Source organism: Rutilus rutilus (assembly GCF_951802725.1).
Source record: "Rutilus rutilus genome assembly, chromosome: 19".
In the NCBI taxonomy this organism is placed as follows: Eukaryota; Metazoa; Chordata; class Actinopteri; order Cypriniformes; family Leuciscidae; genus Rutilus; species Rutilus rutilus.
Window position 1 is genome coordinate 4,336,382 of NC_140232.1, and position 12,500 is coordinate 4,348,881.

At 39.7% G+C, this 12,500-nt stretch overlaps 1 protein-coding gene across 1 annotated transcript in view; it reads right to left on the reverse strand.

Annotated features, from left to right (window-relative positions):
- The window catches only part of tcf7l1b (transcription factor 7 like 1b), a 73,774-nt gene extending 61,503 nt beyond the window's left edge, over positions 1–12,271 (reverse strand). The window contains exons 1-3 of the mRNA XM_084389849.1: positions 11,433–12,271; positions 11,254–11,326; positions 9,838–9,965 (exon numbers count right to left, since the gene is read on the reverse strand). Of these exons, the coding sequence (XP_084245975.1) occupies positions 9,838–9,965; positions 11,254–11,326; positions 11,433–11,618 (387 nt within the window). The 5' untranslated portion in view covers positions 11,619–12,271. The remainder of the gene's footprint in view (positions 1–9,837; positions 9,966–11,253; positions 11,327–11,432) is intronic.
- Positions 12,272–12,500: the final 229 nt, after the last annotated feature.

Genomic DNA, 12,500 nt, shown 5'->3' on the forward strand with positions numbered 1-12,500 from the left:
AAAGTGAAAAAGCACTTTTCAATAATTAGAAAATGTAACAATTCATAAATAACTTTTCAATAAAAAAAGAAAGCATTTCATTGAAACCGAGATTTAATTATTGGACAAAAAAAACTACTGAAAAATTACTAAATTATGCAAATTAAAGCTAAATGGAACGTTAAAAAAAACTAAAAACCCCCCCAAAAAACAATGAAAATAAAAGGTAATTCAAAATAATAATACATAATATAATAAATAAATAATACTAAAATAACACTGCTCAGAGTCTCATTTTTAATAGAAGACGGAGCGCCGCTTAAAATAAAAAGAAGAAATAATGCAAAGTAAAAAAAGCACTTTTCAGTAATTAGAAAATGCAGTTAAATGTAACAATTCATAAATAACTTTTCAATAAACGTAACAAACAAATAAATAAACATTTAAGATTCCATTTTTAATTTGTTGCAAACAAAGATTTCAGAGGGACAGTTCACCCAAAACTCATTGATTTCCACAGTATTTTCTGTCACTATTGAGATCGCACTCAGTAAAAGCATGACTCTCACACAGAAGCCTCCACAGACCGTTAGCCGAACACACATCTGGAATATTCCATCGGCGAGACGACGCCAGGTCTTCGAGAGCAAGGAGTAAACTGTTTGAAAACACCCACTGCACCACCAGCTAACAAATATAGACACTGAACTAACAAATCAACTCCCGCAGTAATGAAGTCTCTCAAGTCCCTGCGTCCTCCTGCGCTCGTCCTGTTTTTAGCCCTCATTTTTAATGTTAGATCATAGCGGTTAGTGGGCGTATTTGCTGAGCTAATGTTGATTTTAGCCAGCTCCCCTAAACTGAGCAAAACTAACACTGAGTTTATCTGCAGGCACATTAGCTGAGTTTTGGTGAAATTTCACAGACAAAAAAAGGTCCATTGTCTATAGTGTATCAGGAGGCGCGTTTACATTATAGATTTGCGCAAAACTTTCGCATTTTTTTTCTAAATGTCGACAACAAACTATTGCGACATGGCGCCGTTTCCATTAACCGATGTTATGCGGCTAAAACTTATTTTTTTCCCTCTCGCGAGTCATTACAAAAATCATGGCGACGGATGTTGGGAGGTTTACGTCTATTTCAGCCACAGCACTGGCCATTATTATTAATATAAGGAGATGTACGTGTTTTATCACAGCATTAATGTTAAGGAAAGACTCTTATACTGGAGCGGCTCATATGAGATGTTTCTGGGTGTTTCTCCCTCAAGATCTGCTTCGAGGTCTTTGATTGTGGCATTGATTTGAGGTTTAGGATCCGGTATTCTTGTAATTCTTCTGTCTTTTATGAATTTAATAAAGATCTCTGTCTCGTATTCTGTCCAAACACACCGCGTCGTCTAGGTCAGGTGACCTGTAAATGCGCAAAAACTGTTTCCATTGCAGTTTTGCGTAATATTCCTTTTTTTAATTGCCTGAAAAACCTCCTCATGCGAGCGGAAAAACTTTTTTTGCGATAAATGGGAGTTTTTGCGAAATTGACGTGTTTCCATTTGGCGTATTTTCAATTCGCAATTTCAATTTGCGCAATTTGAAGGGTAATGGAAACGTGGCTAGAGTATGAAGCACAGATCACAGAGATATGACAGCTTGTTTTCACCGTGACTGAAAAACAATTAAGAGATAATTGTGATTTTTTAAATCTTGATCTTTATATAAACTCCCAATTGCGCAACTCTAAGTTATAAAGTCCAAATTGCGAGATATAAACTTATAACTCAGCTCACAATTCTGACTTTATAACTCCCAATTTCAAGTGCATACCTCACAATTTTCAGATAACAAGAATTGCGAGTTTATAACTCACAATTCTGACTTTATAACTCCCGTTTGCAAGTTTATACCTCAAAATTCTGACTTTATAACTCCCGTTTGCAAGTTTATACCTCAAAATTCTGACTTTATAACTCCCGTTTGCATGTTTATGTCTCGCAATTCTGACTTTATAACTCCCGTTTGCAAGTTTATATCTCGTAATTCTGACTTTATAACTCCCGTTTGCAAGTTTATACCTCACAATTCTGACTTTATAACTCCCGTTTGCATGTTTATGTCTCGCAATTCTGACTTTATAACTCCCGTTTGCATGTTTATGTCTCGCAATTCTGACTTTATAACTCCCGTTTGCAAGTTTATATCTCGCAATTCTGACTTTATAACTCCCGTTTGCATGTTTATACCTCACAATTCTGACTTTATAACTCCCGTTTGCATGTTTATACCTCACAATTCTGACTTTATAACTCCCGTTTGCAAGTTTATATCTCAAAATTCTGACTTTATAACTCCCGTTTGCATGTTTATACCTCACAATTCTGACTTAATAACTCCCGTTTGCAAGTTTATATCTCAAAATTCTGACTTTATAACTCCCGTTTGCAAGTTTATATCTCAAAATTCTGGAGGAAAAGACCCGTTTTCTGTTGATCAACAGAGCGATTACACACGACCAACTTGAACCCGATTTAAAATATGAATGGGAAAATCTTGCATGTTCACACAAAATACCCCATTGTGGATTCCTGTTGCTATAACTGGATTTCACCTGCAAAAATTCACAGAACAATGGTAAATGTGACCACTCCTTACGATTCAACATACCGCTTTCATCATCCGAACACCTAACATGACAAATATCAACCCCAGGTAGGAATGCTACAGATTTTGTTTACAAACTTGTTTACGAACCGCTGGTTTCAGGCGAAGAAAAAAAAACTCAAGCTACTGTATCTCAACACTATTCCCTCATATTAGTGGGAATCAGCACCACCGTCCGCTGAGAGTCCGAGAGAAACTTTAAAGATCGGATAAACAACTTGTCTTGTCAAAAACATCCCAGTGCGGAATCAAAGCGGGCGCCTTCTGTCTGAACCTGGCCGACTCCGAAGCGCCTGCCTCAGATTAATAAATTGATGAAAAAATACATTTATACACACACGCTCATCCCAAGCAGCTTCAAAGGCCTTTCATTGATGTCACTGAACGTAGCTACGAGAGTGTGTGTGAGTGTGTGTGTGTGTGTGTGTGTGTTCGCCAGTCCTCACGGGGGGTTGAATCTCTCCTGAAGGGCCTTGCGCTTGAAAAGCCAGTGAAGGCTATAAACAGAATATGTAATGGCAGGGACTGAACAGAGGGAGGGAAGATGGGCAAGCTATGGGTGGCAGAAGGGGTTGACGCCAACTCCCGTTCTCCTAAGAGAAAGCAAGGAGGAGGGAAGGCCAAGGCTGGCAGTGTTTCACACAATTCAAAGAGTGTAGAGCTCGCGCAATGCACTCATCGTTTTTCTAGGACACGAGTTGAATGGTTGATGGGTTTATAGAGAGCTTATGGTCGGACTAGACGCTTCAACATCCCGACTCCCTAACCATCTAACATAATGTGAGACAAATGCGAGAGGTCAACGAGAAAAAGTTCACCACCACTGTTTTTGTTCAATGTCTTTTCAAAGGATCTCAGCACTTCAGCGCAAAAATATAACTTAGTAGATGGTTGAAAATGAGGCTGTGAAGGACAGAAATGCAACCTGGTCATTGGGCCTCGTTATTCATGAAACCAAGGCATGGTTCAACCAAAAATTGTAATTTACTTGCCAACTAATTACCGGCTAAAAACCAGCAGCCATTTTTTTAAAAACACGGCTTGTGACCATCTTAAAGAGGACCTATTATGCTATTTTCCATGTTCGTCTTTCTTTAGTGTGTAATGTTGTTGTTTTGAGCATGAAAAAGCTCTGAAAAGTTGCAAAGTCCCTCCAGCGGGAGTTATTCTCTACATCAGTGTCACTGTTTCTGAACTCCCTGAAACTTGAGCAGTCTTGAGTTTTAAAGAGTCACAATATTCCTCTTTTAAATAATTCCCACCCAAGCTATGTGCAAAATAAAGGACCAGTCCAGCCGACCAATCAGATCACACCATGTTTTTCAGAAGGAGGAGCTTGGAAACTAAACAGAGCATGAAAACAAATTGGAGGATAATTTGGAGGATTTTCCAAAGGGTCCAAAAAGTACCAGTGAACAAAAAGAAAATATATATTATACATATATAGGATGTGAAAATTAGGGGCCTTAAGACAGCAAGACATATTACACGCTGCATTTTGGTTCCCTGCAGCCATTTATTTATTATCAATGGACAAAAATGCTGAGTACACAAATGAACATCAAGCCAACGCATGTGCCTTCAGACAAAAGTCAAATGTTTGCCAAATGACAATTGCTTGTTTTTAAGGCTGTCAGTCGAGACTGTTTACACAGTTGTGATCGCAGCATCAACAAAGAGAACATTTGGCAACTACCTTTAAGATCGCCATCAACAGATCTGTCTCTGGTGAGCAAACACACACGGTCAGTGTATAACCATAATGATCAGTCTGCTGAAGTTACAGTTACACACTCATCACTGTAGCAGAGGCTGAAGACATGAAGGGACAGCTCAACAATCTTCGTCAGTCCAAACGAGTCTAAACTTTATTTCATGGAATACAAAAGCAGACATTTAGAAGAATATTTACGCTGCTCTTTTCCATACAGTGAAAGTGGCCAGAGGCTGTACAGCTCCAAAAATGACAAAAAAGCAGCATAAAAGCATCACAAAATAGTCCATATGACACACCTGCCATATTCCAAGCCACTATTGTTGGTGTTTTTGTCATTTTTTAAAGTTGAAAGCAAAAAAAAAAATCTCCATTCAAGTTTCATTGTTTAGAGAAGAGCAGAGAGAACGTTCTCCTTTTTGTGTTTGGTGGGAAAAAGAAAATCATATGGGCGACATGAGGGTGTGTAAATGACGACAACTTTTCCTTTTTGGAACCAAACAGGTAGGGCCACTAGCACACACTAACAGTTTACTCACACAAGGACAGGATATTTAAAAAATAAACACACACACACACAATAGCACTATTGACTCAACTGTGTCTCGAAGATTTTAAGTGCTAAGCAAAACCTGAATGTGTAAAAATGCCCAGGGGAAACCTGGAATGCCGTAAAACACATGTGGCATGAGCTACGATGATATGCTCAGGCATTACAAAAGTGTGTGTTTGTGTGTGAGTTTGCCCTGTGCTATTCTTCCCCAAAAGACAAGACTAAACAGTTTAAAATGCGTTTCCACTGAAGTGTGTTTGTTTGCCGGTGTGGGCGGCGCAACACAAAAGCCACAGTTGCAAGGTTTGGCGGGTCGCTCGGCTCCTTGTTCTGCAGACGCTCGGGCCCGAAACCTGACTGCGTTAAAATAACACGGGACCTGTGCTGAAAGCTTCTGCACTGGGAGGTAGAGACCGAAATTGAATGAAAAAAAGGAGTCTGAAAACCGATTACGACCCATGTGCTTCGATGGCTTTTCCAGGAGAGTGAAGACTTGACCAGAAAATCATTTCAGCGTGTAAATGTGCATTAAAATACAATGTTAGAAACCGCCACAGGCCCTTGAAAAACATTTAGGATTGAATGCATTCAGTACGTTTACAACACTGCATGTCAAAACCTGTCATTGAAATGAATAGAGGCATTGCTGCGGCGTGAAAGGGAAGAGGTTGTAATACAGGACAACGACTGTTATGAGATTATCTTTTGACAACGTAACTTTTTTCTTTCTTTTTTTTACATGTTGCGAGCTGGATTCGAACTCATTTCGCCCAGGTGAGCACCAAACTTCAATGTTTTATATGCCTGAAAATCACAAAACAAGGAAGGATTTTAAAATCTTTCCAATGCCACAGCAAATTAAAGTATTTAAAATGTGGCTTAATTTTGTTTCGCCAACAAATGCATTGTAAATATACTCTGAATACTCAATATATCGAGTTCTCTCTGTTTCCAACACAAGCCCCGAGCAGACGATTCCTCAAGGCAAAGCTTGAGCATTCATCTCAGTGACAAGCACTGAGAAGAGCAGAGCTGGTTGGCTCACCACTCAATCCTTAAAAACAGTCCCACCGGATTATGGAGGAATGTCAGCTCCGAACAGGCCCTAAATCAATTATGGGAAATCTGCACGCCTGCGTTTCCCCACATCTTTCCCTTCTGTCACTTCATACCTCTGTTTCTTTCCATCTTCCACTTATTAACGTCTTCTATTCAGCTCTTTTTCTCCAAACTCGGTTCTACACACCGCTTTTTAAAGTTATCTGGACGGTTGTCCTCGCTGCTAGCTGAATAGAAATGTGAAGAAAACAAAATATCAAACAACAAGCATGAGGTCTGAACTGAACTCAATGGCTTTGGCTAATCTTGTGAGGATCTGACTGTAAGGCCACAAAACACTTAAAGAAAAGTTCAGGTTTTGGTGGGGGTGGTTATTTTTTTTCCCATCTTTTTAGCAATTTATTCCATTGATGTGTTGAAGGTCTTCAGCATTCACAATTGCATTCAAGGTTAGTGATTTGAATTAAAGTGTGGGTCTGAACACACACCCACTTTTCACCAACAGATCCAGACTGATATTTCAGACTAGCAAAATAACAAAAAATCGTCCAGTTGCAGTGTTGCCACGTTCACATAAGACAGATACTTAGAAAAAATCCATTTAAAACAAATCTGTAAAAAAAAAAATGGAAATTTTTACTCAATTCTTAATATTTTGTTATATATTTATATTTATATTGACTATTTTGTCATTACAACAGTTCCTTTTGCAAAGCACAAATATGATGTAACCTGTCACTCAACAACAAAGTGTTTCTGTACGTCGAAGAATGTTACAAAAAAATGTAAAGGATTAAATAATGGTTTTGTTTGTGTTCCTCAACTAAAACCACAGGTATTCAAAACGGCACATTCCCTTTGGCATTTTTTTTTACTTCTTCCCTTTCTTACACACAACAGAAGAAAACTATAAATATTCCATGAAGTCTGTGAATTCAGAGGAGCTTCTCAATTCCACCTCGGGGGTTTCAGAGAAACAGCACAAGAACTGTACATATTAGTTTAGAAGCGACATGATTAGAAGTTTACTCTATTTGCGACTGCTTTAGGCTTCACTGCGGCATTCAAGGCCTGCTTTGAGTGCCGTGCAATCTCAGATACCTGTAAACATGATTTGTGTGTGCTGTACAGTAGTGACCAAACAGTCGTTTGGTTAGGAAAGTGTAAATAAATATAAATGTAAACAAACCTCACAGAACCGGAGACCAATTTTATTGCATTTGCACTGTTACACAAATACAATGCATGTAGTGCATCATATAAAAGGCAAGAGACCAAAATATTTCAGACAAGAAAAATTGCTATTGGGGGAAAAAAACCTTTTCTTTTGAAACAGACTCAATCTTTCATCCCATGGTGAAAGTTTAATGGCTTTCATCCAGACAAAGAGCATTCTCTTTTATATTCAGTTCCCCAAATTCTCCACTTTACACAAAACGTTCAGCCTACTGTTAAAAACAGTTGAACCAATCGAACACCTGGATGACATTGTCAAATTACTCAAATTCTCAATGCAAAAGACTTATGCTTATTCCTGGCAAACATACTCTACGTTTGTGCATGCGTGTAAAAGTTGGAGCGTAACCACAGAAGATCGTCCAGATTCTGACGGGCTCCTTCAAGTTCTTCAAGCTTTGTTTGGAAACTTCCTTATGTGGTTTTGACAGCTGTGACTGAGGCTGTCTGAGCGAGAGCTTAAGATTAGTGTGTAAATATCTGAAGTATGCCAACTACTCATTGTCTGACGCGCAGCTCGCTCTAGAGGTGGCGATTGACAGGCTAAGCCCATCTGCCTCGATGACCTCCCATTTCACTTGGTCCACACACTGGGATAGATCCGATAGGCTTAAAGCACGAGAGCCGGAGATATCTCTTACTCCGGGATGATCTGTTTTCAGGAACTTTCAGATAAAAAATACGAGCACCAATGTGCTCGGGTTCTGGAGGTTATGAACTTGTAGCGATTCGACTACTGTGAGGAATAATACGCTTTAAATGCCTCTTTTTTCAAAACACGACGAGGGAGAAGATTAGATATTTGTCTCGCAAGATGCATTCGATGCCATTTTACTGTGGGAAATCTCTTGACCATCTCCCATCAGCTAAACGAATTAAAATAAGTTATAATCCTTATCCTGAATGACATCATCTGAATGTTCGCTAGTTAACTCATATTAGCCTCTGGCTCTTTAATGCGCATTATATTAGCGGTAACAGAGGGCTTCTGTGCTCGTGACATTGACGTAATTCCCCAACATTTGAGTCAAATGTGGTTCTGCGAATACTTGGCCATGGTGTGCGAATCATAACAGAAATCTTGCGCAAGTTTGCGAGTTGCAGGTACAGCCCGAGGCGATGTTATGGGTGGGATGAACCATGGTAATTTAAGAAATAGGCTCTTCCCACAACAACACACTATAGGTTGAGGAACAAAAGAGACATGGGTACCACTACTACTATGCATCTAGTCTGTAAGGAGCAGCCATTAGGCTAATGAGGGCCAATGGAGATCCCAATGAAGCCATCAGCATTCACTCAGAATCACAATGTAAGACTAACGCCTCAGGAATTGAATGGAAAGGATTGGGAAGGAGGGAGAAGTGAAAAGAAACGGAGAGGCCAAGTAAAACTTGCGCGAGTGTCTGGAGGAAGGAGGAGGGGGGGGGGATCGAAACTTTTCGCTCAAACGCTTGGCCGGGTCCAATCAAATCACATTGCGATTCAGAGTAAAGCAGGAGGATTTGAGCTTCGGAATAAACAATGGCTGTAAAACGTGTTGATTTGGGGAGATGGCTTACGGTTTAGCCCAAAAAAACACTCCCGTTCTCCTTTTTTTTCTGTGCAAAGAACCAACCGTTCATTCTCTTTTTCTGCAGAGCGCTGACGCATAACGCCACAGCAAAGCCATACATGAATGCATGCTGAGTTCTTTGCAAATTGGGTTGAAAAGACCCAATGCTGGGGCTAAAAGGGCAGTCAACCTTTCCCAGACGTGAACACAAAACTCGAAACACATCTATAGGCAAACTCCGCAGCCCTCGGACAAGAAGAACGAACACCCAGATAGAGTTTCAGCGTGACAGATCTCTTCTCTCGGCCAGTCTAATCTTATTTTGAAGAAAGCTAAACAAGCAGTCTGAAAATGCTTAATTACAGCCCAGTGGCAGACAGCACTAAATTAGATTCACTGGGTATTAGATCAATTAGCCGACCATTTTACAGCCAAACATGAGGGATCCTCAGCGAAATGTGAGGCTGAAACACTTTAGACACAAGATTTTGGCAAATCTGATCCAGTAAACGCTGGCGATAACTCAACATGATCTCTTGGACTACAAATAAATGAATGCAAATCTTGTCAAATGCAAGTCAAACAGCTAGAAGTACACAATTAAAACCAATTAAACAAGTTCAACGGCCTCAAACTTGAACTAATGCTAAAATGACATCAAGTCTCAGCAATCCACATCCACATGCGTATTCCTTAAATAACATGAAATTACAAAAATAAAGTCTGCATTCAATCCACTTCCACATGCGTATTCCCTTAAATAACATGAAATTACAAAAATAAAGTCTAAATTGACTGGTGGCTAAAAGTCAATTTCCATGAAAAGGGGTCGATTTTTGTTATGCTCTCAACTAGGTGGTTGTGGAAAATGGTCAAAACCGTAGACATGTGGTTGAAGGAGATGTGGTTGAAGGAGACAACCATACAATATTCAAAAGTGGTTGACCAGGGATCCTTAATAAGGAAATATGTTGGTTTCTGTCCATTACGAGGGCCATTATAAACTCTCACATGACGTTTCTCACTGGCTCTTGAACTCAAGAGATGCACAGAGACAGATAGTGTGTTTAATGGCACTCACCGTTCTTGCGCTCGGAGACAGGGCGCCGTTGGACAGGTAAGGACTGGAAAGATCTGGGATCATTAGAAACGGGTAGCCTGGATAATGTGGGCTCTTAAAAAATCCTCCATCTTGCTGTCTTCTCAAAGCTTCACAGTGGAGAGAGGAATGATTAGGGATCCATGTGTGGACAAACATTTAAGTAAAGAACAAGTATGGCAAGCTGTTTTAACATTTATTCCCATTATTGATACTAATAGTACTTATTTTTGTAACTTTTCATTAAACACTAGCAGTCATTAGTGACAAGTAGCATTGCTACTGGTGACAAACTTCACATTTTTACCATTGAATTCCACGTATAACCGTGTTACGATATTCACTTCCAACTACAATGTATTGTAATGGTTTCTACAAGTAATTGTTTACACTGAGTGTCATAAAAATAGACATTAGTATCTAATTTATATTCCCATCCCTACTCTTTTTCGTTCTTTTTTTTGTATATCTTGTTCACATTGTTGTTTTAAATGTGGCAAATATCAGATTCCAGTGTGAACAGATCATGGTCCTGAGCTCATCTGCATACACAAAAGAACGATAAAAAGGCATGTCATAAGGAAGTAAACACATTTATTTGCACATGCGTTTATTTATTTGTGATTTATTTATTTATTTGCATTTGTGATCTGCAAATTTATGCACAGGCAATATTAAAAAACAAAGACGAGGCTGCGAAAAAAGAGATCTGAATTTTTAAACATTTATGTTTCGCTTGAATATAGAGTTGTCACTATAATACTAATGAGCCCTGACATGTTAATATCCTTCCACTGACTACCTTTCTAGATAACGTCGGTTATGTAAAATCTTTTAAGTGATTCAGAATTGTGCCTTAAAAGACGCTTGAATTCAGATTTGACTGTTCAGACTGAGGTCACATTGCAAAATCTGACCTGTTTCCGATTTAATACCACATATGAAAGTGGCCAAATCAGAATGGAAAAGCTCAGATTCCACGTGGTTTGTGCGGTTCACACTGTCATGACAAAAACAGTCACGTAAGAATGCAGATTTAGGCCACATTTACCTGCAGTCTGACTATGCGTCACACTCGTTCTCTCACTGGGTTGTTGTTTTAATACTTGTAATATATCATATTTATTTCAAATGGCTACCTTTAGTCTAAATTATAACACTTTTACAAACAAAAAAACAGATTTGAAACTGATTTAGGAAGTGGTATGCACACTAAACAATAGGTAATAGAAATACTGAAACTATCTGAATACTATTTGGAAAGAAAGTACTGTGAAATTGGAAAAGATACCAGTCAGAGTCCAAGTAATTTAAAAGTACTAGTAACAAAAACAGAAACTACTTTTCAAAGAATAATTGTTAAATCGGCCTGCCATAGCAGCACCAGAGAGCTCTTACCCTCGGCGAAATACTCTCGGGCTTTCTCATAACTTTCATGATCAGGTCTTGGCTGAGGTCTCCTCTCGGTTTGCTGAAGGACAGACGAGGAACGGAGAAAAACAAAGCAGAAAAGTTATTTTTCCGTCGGCAACAACCACATCCATGTGTCTGTCAACATGCGGTTGTGTCTGACTTACCTCAGAATCAGATGAACTGCTGTTATTTTCCGACTCGTTCACTAGAGAGGACTTGACATCGTCCAGATCTCTTTCGGCAGAAACGTTTTCGGAGATTTTGTCCTCTTGTTCTCCCTCATCTTTGAATGAGATCATTTCATCGTTCGCCCCCAACTCATCCCCTCCACCTCCGTTAAGTTGTGGCATGTTTACGAGCGTCTTGCAACGGTTACAAAAATCTAGAGTTTGTGTTGACTCTGAAGTGCACGAGAACGTGTCAGTGCGGGAAGAAACACACGAGATATTTCAGAAATAATCCTTGACACATGAATTTAAATCCAATTTGTCCATGATTACGTGCGATCACACAAAGCTCGACAGTTTCATCGGTATCCCTGCAACAAACTCCAGTGAAGCGCTGTGTCCTCTTCTGCTTGTCGTCCCGACAAAACTTACCACACACACAAATAAAATAGTATTTTCACCCGCTTCTACAATCCACACAGACCGAATGAATCGAGCGCCAAAAGTTGAGACACTTTTTCTTTAAAAAAAAGAAACGCAACCGTCAGTTAAATGCGCGTGAACAAAAGTTGCAACGGTCGCGGAGCCTCCGTAGTCTCTTATCCCAAAGAAAGACGTGTTTTAATCGCGTGAAACACAGATTCCTCCTCAGATCAGCTCGTTTCTTCCATGTTTTGTATTACCACCGTCATGTTTGATCAACGGTCTCTGAAAACGCTATGTTTGGACGCGAAGAGGTTCCGTTGCCCTGTACGTTGAGCTGCTGATGGGGAATGCGCAAGCACGCAGCAGCGCGAGAGAGTGTGAGTGTGTGTGTGTGTGTGTGTGTGTGTGCTGGACGAGCAGAATGCAGAGGAGGAGTTAAGCGCTGAAAAACGACACTCCATTCAGCACACACACACACACACACACACACACACACACACACACACTCAGAGAGGTTTAAAGGAACAGTTTGTTCAGGGCTTGATTCTTGAAATAGTTCAATGACACCAGGGCTTGGGATTGTGTTATTTAAGCAATATTACAAGAGCACGAGCGCTGTTCTTCAGAAATTCAGCACGG